Here is a 12,596-nt window from a genome sequence, read left to right on the forward strand (position 1 = left end):
GTAAGAGCTTTTGTGTATTCAAACTAAAATGTGCTTTATTTCAGAAACTCTGCACGTTAACTCACACATGAATATGGGCATAGCCCTATTTTTATTTAAATGAAACCATTACAATGTGTTTAAATGTATTTTTCTGGCATAGATCTAACTAGGCCTCACTTAGGCATCGAAGCCATCTTGTTAAAAACTGATGCCATATCATGATTTACATTCTGAATGTATATTTCTCGCCTGACGCTACATACAGCAGGATGTGGATTGTTTATTTCTGCACAACATTGCTCTTGAGGAGCTCACTAGAGGAAACCCTTTTGGTGTGTTCTCCAAGGTTCTTTCTACTTGCAGAATGAATTAATGGATAATGTTCTCTGTTGTGTACGTAACTAGTTTGCTCTAACCACTCTGGACGATATTAAGTCACGGGGGTTGAATCAATATTCATGTGGTGGGTTAGTGTTAAGAAGGTATGGTTATGGGCATATTAAAATGTGATTTGTTGGAGCAATGATCATACCATGCCGACTTTGCAGTCATTCATTTTTATGCAAGAAAACTATATCAACCCCTGAATTTAAGGCTGAGCCAAATTCTTTTCACCTTTACTAGAGATGCTGTCCAATTTCTTACTGATTATGTAGCACACTTGAGACTTTGCATTTCTCTGAGTTTTGCCCATTACTATATTATTTACCTTTTAAATTTGTAATAAACCTTCATGGTTTTCTAATTACTAATCTCAAACTCCCATTCCGAGTCTGTCTTTTTATTGAATATATTTTGAAAAGCAGGTAGGGTTGCAACAGGTGAAGGATAACTCAGAGGACTATTTAAAACCCCATTTAACCATCCACAAAAAGCCACTGCTTTAAGTAACAGCCCACACAACCTAGTGGATATCTTAAATAAATGCCAACAGCCAACAACTAAAAGGAAATGATCAAAAGCCCACTATCTATATGTATTTATGTTGTACTGTATTGGTGACAAGACTCTCTGACAGACAGTTTGTGGCCCAGACCTAAAATGGGGACACAAGCTGCATTTCCCTTGGTGTTGTACTAGAAACATTTCACAATTCAGTGTTCACAGTTGGGTTTATTTTCAATAAAAGAGTTGTACAAAGCAGATAGCAGCATCCAATAAATCCCCCCACCTCTTTCTCATCATGCACCTGTCATCCATCCTGGCAGGCCTCTAAAATCACACATGCATTAAAAAAAGGCTATGCTTCCAATCATGCATATGCAGAACAGTATTAGGTCACATGGCTGGCAATGCAACACCATTAAAATGTAACTCTCTGTCAACAGAATGTATTGTGTCCCTCACTGACTTGGGAGGAGGGAGGTGAGAGTTCTGGGAACAGAAGAGTTTCATTAGTTCATCATGGGATACAGCTGTGAGCACACTCACTCCAAGCAATGATCATCCAATAGCTTGCCACCAAACCCTTTAGTGGGCACCACAATGTCATGACAGAAGAGTTCAATATTCACCCTCCAAATGTTCTGGGGTTGCAGGGCCAACAGTGCTTGGTGGCTTTAAGGAGACACATGTCCTCGTCACTCATCTCTCATGTTCTGAATGTCTTTTGATTTTGGATTTTTTGTTTTTGTTATCCATTTCTGGTTTCAGCACACAAACACATGCAGACACCCCAGCAATAGTTTTAGGAAGGTCTGTCCCTTTGAACCATTTTTTCTTCTCACCATCGTACACCTGCACAATTTTGGAAAAGACAGTCGTCTCCCAGCTATAGCCACCAAGAACATAAATCTTCCCATCCCATACTGCCACTCCGGACTCGCTGTTTGGGTGAAACAGGGGAGCCACCCTGGTCCACTGGTCGCAATGAGGGCTGTAAGACTCCACAGCCAGGATGTCAAAGCGTTCCATGGATTCAACACTGTCATCACTGCCGCCAATGGCATAGATGCTGTCCTCAAGAGTGCACATGCTGTGCCATCCGCGAGCCGTGATCATAGGCCTTTTCTCTTCCCAGATGTCTGTGCGGTAATCGTAACAAAGAAGATTTTTTCTGTAAGGGCCTATTTGGTAATCATGGCCGCCGGATATATAGATACACTCATTGTAGGTTGATCCAGCATGACCATAAGTAAACCTTGAAAAAACAAATTGATACATGTTAAAAAGAGGAGTGTTATTTGTAGCCAGCTTGACTTTCTGTTGCTCACAATGCTTACATTTAGTGGCTAAAAATATTGCATTATGTCGTTGATAAGATCTACGCACACAAAGTTTCTAGGCAAAAATTAGACCGCAGGCGAATGCTAGTTACCTGTAGATAATAAGTATACTGTACAGAATGCGATGTGTAGATCGGCTAAGCCAATCAGAAAGTTTAGAGTCCTGGCACTGGGTACTATATTTTCCCTGTATTCTGGGCTGAATGTCAGGTATATGAAGCAGCAGTCACTTGTTCATTTGCCTTTGTTGGGGGCACAATGATACCCCTTCTAATAGCCTTAACGTTCCCAAGCTACTGGGTGCTCTCAGATATTCATTTCTTATCCCGCCATTATGGGCTCTCTCCTTTTGCTTTGACTCATAACTGTGGTGCGAACAAATAACATGGGGGTAATGCCCTTTGTAGAGACTGTAGCAATTGTTCTGACAAGAGGGCAATAAGTTATACCCAAATAGACCTGTGGTAAAATAAATGTTACCGAATTTAGCTGCAAGAATGAAATGTCTGAAATTAATAGAGATTAAATTCTTTGTGCTTTTTGTGTGTAAATCACAAAAGTGTAATATTGTGCATAACGTTGGCAGTGTGCATGTGACATGAATTATTAAAGGGGTGTTTTTCCTAAGGATGATCGAGGGTTGAGTTTTTGACCACGTACTATGTCCATTCACAGGTGAGTGCAGCAACACATCACTACATTGAGCAATTGGACTGCATAGATTGAGTGTAATGTTCAAGAGCCAACTGGGGTTCAGTCTGTGAGGAGAGAGAGTGAGTTAGGGTTGTAGGGCTGTCTCTGGAGATACTGACAGAAGGAAGATTTGCCCCACACTAGGCCGCTTATGTGGAGGCCTGGTATGGAACCTAACCTGGATAGATGGGCCCATGGCATTATGAGTTCAGCCAAATCTGTTGCCATGATTCTTTTCTGAAGCAGTGTTAGAATAAGACAATCAAAGTATAGGATTTGACTGAGAACCTGGTAGCTCCAGTCTCTTTATCAAACGCTCAGCATTAAACAGCTGAAGAGAAAAGGTGTCTTGGAGCAAGCTGGTGGAATATGCAAGCTGGTCGAGTACTGGAATGGGGCTGTGGTAGGAGAGAGAAAAAGAAAGAAGGTGACAGAGAGAAAATGGCTACACTGAGTTAGGAAACTCAAAATTTAGTATATTCCGGCATAACAACCTTAGGTTTAGTGAGGAGCAGCGACTAACAATATTGATATTGTCCCGAACGAATGGAGTACTTATGAATTAAAGTATGGATGATCTTAACTTTTTGTACTTCACTTGGTTGCATCTATCATGTATAGTTACAAATATCCTTTATATATGTCATTGCAAGCTCCACCCTTAGTGACAGACATGTAGCTGATTGGTAAGTTGGCAATAATTAAAATAGATATGTATTGGGAATGACTATGCATTTTCATGGCTTAAACAATTTTCTTAAGCATTAAGTCTTAAATTTTTAATACATATATTGTATAAATTTTAAATAGAAAAGTTGTGTAATACCGTCTTACGTGTTATGTTTTGTTTGACAGCCGTGATGAAATTTCTCCCATGTAGGACTAAACAAATTAGCTGTTCCGTGTATCATGAAAACACTACCACACCGAACAAATAAAAAAACAATGGTACAATGGAACAAAACATACAGCTTTTTCCATCATTTGGACACTTATAATAATATGGACACTAGTCGCTAAGCCCTAGTGAGGATTGCACAAAATACTATATCCAGTTGATATAACTTATATGTTGTTTACCCACCTTTGCATTAACCTTTCATTTATCATTACCCTAGGAATTAGGGTGTGGGGACTGTAATATTTCCCTATAGTTTTTCCCGCTGAAACAAAACATATTTTCCTCATCATCACACACAGAGTAATAAGGAGTTGTATTCATACTTTAACTGATCCTACACCCAATTGTTTGATGTGCACTTTAAAATATTACATAACATAATACCCTGGAGGAAATATAATGCTCAGAGTTTGTTTAAAAACTGTTATAGTAGTTAAAACGTTGCTCTTTTGTCCTCAATAATAAATTTGAGGATAAAACAAAAAACTATTGAACCAAAAAAAAAAGGCATTCAATATCATGCACTGAAGTAAAAAACATGATCAACTAAAGGCCTGTGTTGTCCATTCTGTCAATTTGCGAGGAGACAGACAGCATCTCATGGGGAGGGGAAAGAGGGGAAAGAGAGAGAGCGAGAGAGATCGAGAGAGAGAGAGAAAAAAAATCACTGGTATGGAGAGTCGGCTGACTCCACCTTCTATCTCACCCGCTCCAGAGGGGGACGATCCAGGTTTCGCAGAGGCCCCCGCTGTGGACAACAAGGAGCGGTACAGGATTCTGGATATTCTGGTAAGAATTATCCCCTTTTCAGAGGTAATGTTGGGGGTGGAGTAGGATTGTTTCTCAACAAGTGGAACAACTTACCGGAGATCCTGGAGTACTAGAGGCTAGGTTTCAAACTGGAGTTTTTTGAGGCTCCAAGACAGACATCCCTCTATGCAGATGTTAGGTTCCCAAGCAGAAGAGTCTTTTATAGACTTAGAGGTTCAAGCCTGTTAGACAAAGGAGCTGTATGCTTTTCCACTCCTCAACCTCTGGGGTTTATATCTTTTTGGTGGACAAAAATGGGGGTTTTAAACCTCAAAGATTTCACCCAATGTATTGTGTACAGACATTTCAAGATGGAGAAGACTCACATGTTGAGAGATATTTTGGTGGAAAGGGACTGGATGGTCCATCTGGACCTCAAGGACCCCTATCTTTCCATCCCTATTTTTCCTCTTCACTGAAGATTTTTATAGTTCCACTGGAAGGAACTTTGTCTAGAGTTCAAGGCTCTCCCGTTCGGGCTGTCCTTAGCCCCCATGGTGCTTCCCAAAATTGATGAGACCGGTAGTGGAGTCCCTACAGTCCCAGAGTGTCTGGTTGATAATTTATCTGGATGATCTGCTGCTGATGGCACGGAACCCTCAGACTCTCCAGAGTCATTTATCGTAAGACTATATCCAGTTGATATAACTTATATGTGGCTTACCCACCTTTGCATTAACCTTTCATTTATCATTACCCTAGGAATTAGGGTGTGGGGACTGTAATATTTCCCTATAGTTTTTCCCGCTGAAACAAAACATTTTTTCCTCATCATCACACACTGAGAGTAATAAGGAGTTTTATTCATAATTTAACTGATCCTACACCCAATTGTTTGATGTGCACTTTAAAATATTAAATAACTTAATACCCCTGGAGGAAATGTAATGCTGAGAGTTTGTTTAAAAAGTGTTATGGTAGTTATAACGTTGCTCTTTTGTACTCAATAATAAATTAGAGGATAAAACAAAAAATTATTGAACCAAAAAAAGGCATTCAATACCATGCACTGAAGTAAAAAACATGATCAACTAAAGGCCTGTGTTGTTCATTCTGTCAATATGCGAGGGGACAGACAGCATCTCATAGGGAGGGGAGAAAGAGAGAGAGAACGAGAGAGAGAGAGAGAGAGAAAGAGAGAAAGAGAGAGAGAGACACACACACTCCCTCCCACCCACCCCAGCAGACCTCCTGTTTTTCTGAGTCATTTTTGCTGGCTTTTTGGAATCTGTTCATTTCACCACAGTTGACCAGTGCTGAAGTGCAGGTGCCTTTTGCTCTAAAATATGGTAACATTGGCTTCTCCACAACTGGCATATTTAATTTAATGTATGTTCCAAGTAAAGTGCACTAGATGTGCCCAGGGCCTCTGCATTAAATACTACTAGTGGGCCTGCAGCACTGATTGTGCCACCCACTTCAGTAGACTTTCAAACATGTATCAGGCCTGCCACTGCAGAGTCTGTGTGTGCAGTTTAAACTGCCATGTCGACTTGTGAAGTGTACCTACTTGCAAGGCCCACACCTTCCTTCGTATTACATGTAAGTCACCCCTAAAGTAGGCCCTAGTTAGCCTCCAAGGGCAAGGTGCAGTGTATTTAAAAATTGAACACGCACTTTTTAGTTTAGCATGTCCAGATAGTGAAACACTCAAATTTGTTTTGCACTATTGTAAGGTCTATCTCTCACATAGAACAGCATTGAGATGACGTTACAACATATTTTTAAGTGTAATTTCCAATTGGGAAGATATAGAAAAATGGAGTTTGGTGCCTCTGACCTCACCTAGGGTGAAGCTGGATTTTAAATTCTAAGTCTGAAAATGCCACTTTTAGAAAGTTGACATTATTTTCTTACTTTAAACCATTCTGTACCTTCGCCTGTCTCTGAATACAAGTCTGGGTTGGGCTGGGTGACAGCTACACTTTGTGACTTCCCTCTAGACAGCCACAAACACAGGACACTCAGCTGCATCTGCACTCATCTGCATACTGATGGGTCTTCCTGGGCAGAGGGAAGGGGAGGGCTTGACACTCATATTTCAATAGATGGTTTCCTGTCTCCACACAAAGGACTGATTACACCCCACAGATAGCCTGGCAGATGAAGCTGGGATGAAAGGAACCCTTGTGCACTTCAGAGAACTCCTCTAAAGTCTTCCCCACCTCAATGCCTTTTTTGACCTTTTGGGTACAAGTACTGGACCTCAAACCCCTGCAAATCAGAACTCTACAGGGATCAAGGACACTCTGCCAAGGAGAAGGACTGCAGTGCTGCCAGTACAGACTGCCACTCTGCAACTGAATTGGTGTGTTGGCATACTCCTGCTGTGTACTGTGCTGTAGGAGTGACTGCCACCTCGTTGGTTGCTTTGCTGTGTTGGCCTGCTGCTTCTGTCCAGTAGTGAGAAGGAATGGACTCTATCTCTGCATCCCTAAAGTCAACAGTCTCCAAGGGCTTGCTGGCTTGCCCCTGATTTCTTTTTAATTGTCTGCGGGACATCAGAGACCTTATCAAACAGCTGTTTCAGCTCAGTACACTCTCAGCTCAGAGAGCGTACCTGCTTTAAGCCCAAAGAATTCACAGCAGCACCTCCCTGGCCTCTGAGCATTGAGCATTGAGCTGGTTGTGCATGGATTACGAGCGGTGTTGCAACCCCTGCTGGGAGCCTCGTGCAGCTTGAGACACTCTAGGTTGCCTAGCAGTCTCGGCACGCACTCACTTGACTCCCCAGAAGGCCAAAGGACCGGCCGATCAACACCACGTCCCCAGACCTGCCTGCACCTGCACCGCCGATGCCCAGAGCTGCAGCTCTCTTACGTGGTGCTGTGCCTGCGAGGCCGGGCAGCTCACACTCACCTCCCAGGACACAGAGGGCTATTGGAGGAAGGCTCACCTGCCATTTCGGTCCCAGTGAGACCGATTCATGGTCTCACCGCTCCCGAAGGTGGAGATGGCTGTGGTGGGAGAAACAGTCCACAAGTCCCTTAACAAGAGCGGCCACAATTAAATTTCTATATTAAAACATATTGGGGACATTGTTGTCTTTTACTTCGAGATGCACCCCTAGGTGCGAGTGCGACAAGCTCAGATTGCCTGATCGAGGTAAAGACAGACTTCTGTTCATTTACTTTGGACCCGAGCACTTTCGATGCTACACCTGTCGCTCCTCGCAGCGAGCTTGCATAATACTGTAATTACGCCAATAAAAGTGCACAGGCTTATAGAATCACAATAATCTATACCTAAAAAATTAATATTTTTGTATCAGCAACCACTCTCTTCGCAACAAGTGAATATTGCATGATAAGCTAACTGGATTTTTGTAGTTTTGGTCTTGTTTTAAATCAGATAAATATTATCTATTTTTCTAAGCTAGTGCTGAGTCTTTTTGTTGTGTCTTTCACTGTGTTACTGGGAATAAGTGTTGCACAAATGAGGGTGAGCACAGGCTAATTTAGTTTATGTATCAGACTTGCCCTGACTAGTATTATGGTCCCTATTTGGACACCTCTGCCAACTAGAGACCCAATTTCTATATATATATATATATATATATATATACACATACATATACACACACACATATATATATATTATACATATTATATATTTTACGCTTTGACTGTCACCGCATTCATTATATAAGGGTGCATTATTACCGTTTGCGGCCTACACAACTGTTTAAAGGTGCATCATGGAGCAAACAGCGAAAAAGCGCTCTATTTATAATATGGGCCCCAGCTTTCTCTGCATATGGTTTGGGACTCAGAAATATCTTCCTTTTGCCTTTTAACTTGCTCCAAGAGATATAAGGAGGTGCCTGTGAGGGCCGCAGAGGAAGACACAGAGCAGGAATGGTGGCAGAGATCTGAACATCGGCTGGCACGCATCTAATGACAGTGTGCTGATTACAGGGGCATAGCTTCGGGAGTTGAGGGGCGGTGTTAACAAATGTATTTTGTGATAATTAGTTGTGTACAAGGGCTTTTAGTTGGGTATGGTGAGGTGTCTGTGTGTGTAAAATTCATGGTGAAATCCTACAAACAAAAATGCACACACTCTCTCCCGTGCTCTGTTTGGGAATACTTCCAAAATGCTAGTTATTTCACAAAATAATATGCTTTCTTTCACTTAGTGCCTGTTCTGCTTAGCTTCAAACTAAGAGGGAAAGGGGCTAAAGAATGCAAAGAATTTAGCACTCTTAGTCTGAGTAATGAATTTATTAAGGCACTTCCCAGGTCTCAAACGAAAGTATACAAAAATATTAAAGTGAGAATTTAACTTGAATGCAGCAAAATGTGCAGATACTAAAATAATCACAGCAGTTGAAAAATAATAAGCAGAAAAGGTGCAATATATCAACAATGAATATGTATGCAGTAAATATATATATATATATATATATATAAATATTAATATATATATATATATTTATATATTTAAGCATGCACACAGCAAAGGCTAAATAATTAAGAAATACAAATGCATCACCAAGGGGATCGAATCCAACATCATCCTTGTCCTTGCCAACATCAAGCTGTAGAACCCTGGACAGCTGAAACAAGAGAAATATTCCCCAATACGTCCACCCTCAAAAATGAATTCTTTCTGCCTCGGTGCCAAGTTTCCCTACCTTACATACCTTAAACAAACCCAAGAGGAAGGTTCTGGTAACCTTCCCCATCCCTTCGAGTAAGTTGAGAAATTCAAGCGCTGGCTGCACTAGGTCTGTGTTGAAAAAAACACACAAAAGAATTCGCCAGATCCCAATGTGCATTTCCAAGACAGAGCTGTACCCTTCTCTGCTATAAACATTCTCATCCTGGTACACTCTTATCATCGTTGCATCCCCCATGATATATTCCTTTCTCTGGTGAGAAAAGCGAAAACACGTTCAATGTAGAAAACAAGCTGACCATGGAAAAATACCTGCGCCACCGTTGTGACGCCATTTGAAGGTAAGCTAAGCACAAAATAGAGTCAGTGTTCAAGGTGGAATCGGTGGTTAAATACAGATAGCATTACAGTGCCCCAACCAATCTGCATTCCTCTCCCTTTATGCTGCGCCCAAGCCCCTCTTATATGGCACACTTGTCGTATAATGTATTTCAACTTTATATGCCAATGTGATTGTTGGGAAATCTGAAGCTCACACACCCCCAGTCTTACTGACCATGCTACGCTCCTGACTGTGATGCATTGTGGGGTGAGCCATGTGGGTTCTGGGTGGGCAGGGGTTTGTGTGTTTTTCTGGGGGAGATGGTAAAAGGGGCAGAGGAAAGGGGAGGTCACTACCTTTAATTCCTTTAAGGAGCAGAAGTTGGTGATCTAGTCTGTGTTGTGGAACAACACAGCACTAGCACACGTCTCTCGCTGCACTATGTGCCCCTTTTGATTGTGTAATAATTCCCACTGCTTCAGAGAGTTGTTGAAGCTCCTAACCCCCCTTTTTTAAATTCAGAAGCTCCACCATTAGTATAGTCTGCATACTTTTTTCTAAAAATTAGCAAAGTTGCCAGTTCTGGGTATTCATTATTTGCACGGCCGTAAACTTAATTGATCTTGCTCTGATTCTTGAAAGCCTTTCCTTCAGACCATCACATATTCTGTAGTGGGAGTATCTCATGTTATGCTCTATATCTCATGTGAAGAGTCATACATTGGTTAAGATTTAATTGCAGGTGTTTACAGCTTAAATAAGATAATTTTAATAATATTTTGCACTGTGCAAAGACATTCTGAAATGCATATCCATGTAACTATTTCTGTGATCAGCAGATATAAACAAGTTAATCACAATGAGTTCCTCCATTGTAAATGTCCTTCCGAAATCCAGCCCTTTGGATGGGTAAAAAGGAGGTCTCATGGACCTGCAAGATATCTGAAGGCAGGTGTAGTCACTCAATGCACCTGCCAGCAAGGGGATGTCTCTTGAATCTTTAAAGTGCGGCAGCATACCACCTACATTGTGAAACACTGAGCAGCTTGTAAACAGTAGCTCAATATGTCACTAAATGAGCTGTCCCCAGGGCAGGCATGGATTTGCGACTGATCTGAGAGAAGCGCATTAATTGTGATCAGGCAAACTGTCCCTGCCTGCAACCAGTACACCTATTTGAAGGTGCACCATGGCACAAACCAACAGTGCACCCTATCTGTGCATCGATAGGGTTGCTGTGGGCTCCCATCAGCTCAGACCTAGAGCTCCCCATAAACCCTTGCTAGAGTGTTTTAAAATATGTATATTTGCTGTGCAGTCCCTAAGACAGTGCAGGGGTACCACCAACATGTTCTTTAATGTCTGTGGGGTTGCCAGGAGTGCTGCAGTTCCTAAATAAGCCCCCCACTAGAGTTGTTTTGTAAAGTCACCCTCATTTTCCTAGGAGATAAAATTGGTGACTCCAGGAGGCCTGGTATTCTTTACTTGGATTCAAATACTAGAGTCCAGGTTTTTGCTGAGAGGATCTGGGGTGGCGTGACCTCCTGTTGGTGGATGAAAGACTCATGCTGATATTTTATTGAAAGGACAAAATTGACAAATATACTTTGCATGTTTTAGTGAGGGTCATTTGAGTTGATTTTCACTAGGATAACATGGTCAATACATGTTCTAATAAATGCTACACCCCCTCATATTGTGTTAGTATATGTGGCGGGTATTGTGGTCCTAGGGCTCAGAGCTCACTGGGGGTGTTGGCTGTTAAGAGTCTTTCACCATAGGTGACACCAGCAAACTTGTAAATATTTGCAAATTAATGTATAATATTAAGTGGTGTGTGCATAATGTATGTTTAACAGTACTTTTCTTTTTTATAAGTAAAAGCACAGACTGGACAATGGTTTATTGGGTGTTTGTTGCAAGCCTGCAGACTCTGGTTCTAGATTAAACCACCTCCCCTGACTAGGTCTTGGATTGCTTTGCCTCGCTCCCCTGAGAGAGTCAAACATTACAATGGGGTACTAGGTTACCAATAAATGGAAGGTTGCAACATATTACTTGTGTAGGATTCACATCTTTCACAACTAATAACCTACTTTCTTACATTACCCATGTAACACAAACATATAGTTTACATTGATTCTATAATTAGGTGGATTACTAAAATGTTAATTTAAATTGAAACAAGTTCAGAAATTCACTGAAAAAACCTAGGGTTAAATTAATGTTACACACAAACGAATATTTAAAAAATGAAAAATCACACAAATTCGCCAGTTCTAGTTTAGTGAACAAACTATAACTTGCAAGCCTTATCATGCACTCCTAATAACATCATACATTACATCACGTGTGATATATTAAATTACATCACTGATGACAACTCAAATTACATCACTCTTGACATCAATGATGACATCATTCATGATGCTGCTATTCACCTTACTCCATAAACCCTTTAATCATTTTAAAGGTTGTTAGCAAAGGGCCTGTAGTCATATACAGCACTGCGTTAATGCATGTGCATAGAATGGAAATAGTGTAAGCCAGTGGTTCCCAAACTGTGCGCCGTGGCACCCGGGTGCGCTGTTAGAAGTTGCCAGGGGCGCCGCGTGCATTTTGGAAACATGCTGCATCTACGCAGCTTTGATAACAGTGTTTACAGAGACTTAAAACGAAAGCATTATTCACAATGATCTTGTTTCTATCTGCTCCCTCGCGCACTGCCTTTGCAGCTTCACAAAACCATTCCCCTGGGAGCCCCCGTCCAAAAAACAGGAAAATATTTGGAAAGAACCGAATTAATTTGTATTTGGAAATAACCCAGTTAATTTGCTAGGAGAAGTCAGGGTCAAGTTGCGTGCACTCCAGGCCTTGCAGGGGAGATTTATGATGCACCATTGATGTTAAAGAAAATTCTTAATTTTATATTGCTAAATACAATCACATTTACATATTTACATTTTTATTACTGAATGGTTTGCGCCTAAAAAAGAGACAGTAGTATGAACTTGTATGTAATGGGGCTATTTTGACTGATTTT

At 41.2% G+C, this 12,596-nt stretch overlaps 1 protein-coding gene across 2 annotated transcripts in view; it reads right to left on the reverse strand.

Annotated features, from left to right (window-relative positions):
- Positions 1-1,075: 1,075 nt before the first annotated feature.
- KLHL36 (kelch like family member 36) overlaps positions 1,076-12,596 on the reverse strand; it is a 62,954-nt gene continuing 51,433 nt past the window's right edge. For both annotated transcript variants that reach the window (XM_069217607.1, XM_069217608.1), the window contains exon 5: positions 1,076-2,122. In XM_069217607.1, the coding sequence (XP_069073708.1) occupies positions 1,567-2,122 (556 nt within the window). In that variant the 3' untranslated portion in view covers positions 1,076-1,566. The remainder of the gene's footprint in view (positions 2,123-12,596) is intronic.

This window comes from Pleurodeles waltl, chromosome 12 (assembly GCF_031143425.1).
Source record: "Pleurodeles waltl isolate 20211129_DDA chromosome 12, aPleWal1.hap1.20221129, whole genome shotgun sequence".
In the NCBI taxonomy this organism is placed as follows: Eukaryota; Metazoa; Chordata; class Amphibia; order Caudata; family Salamandridae; genus Pleurodeles; species Pleurodeles waltl.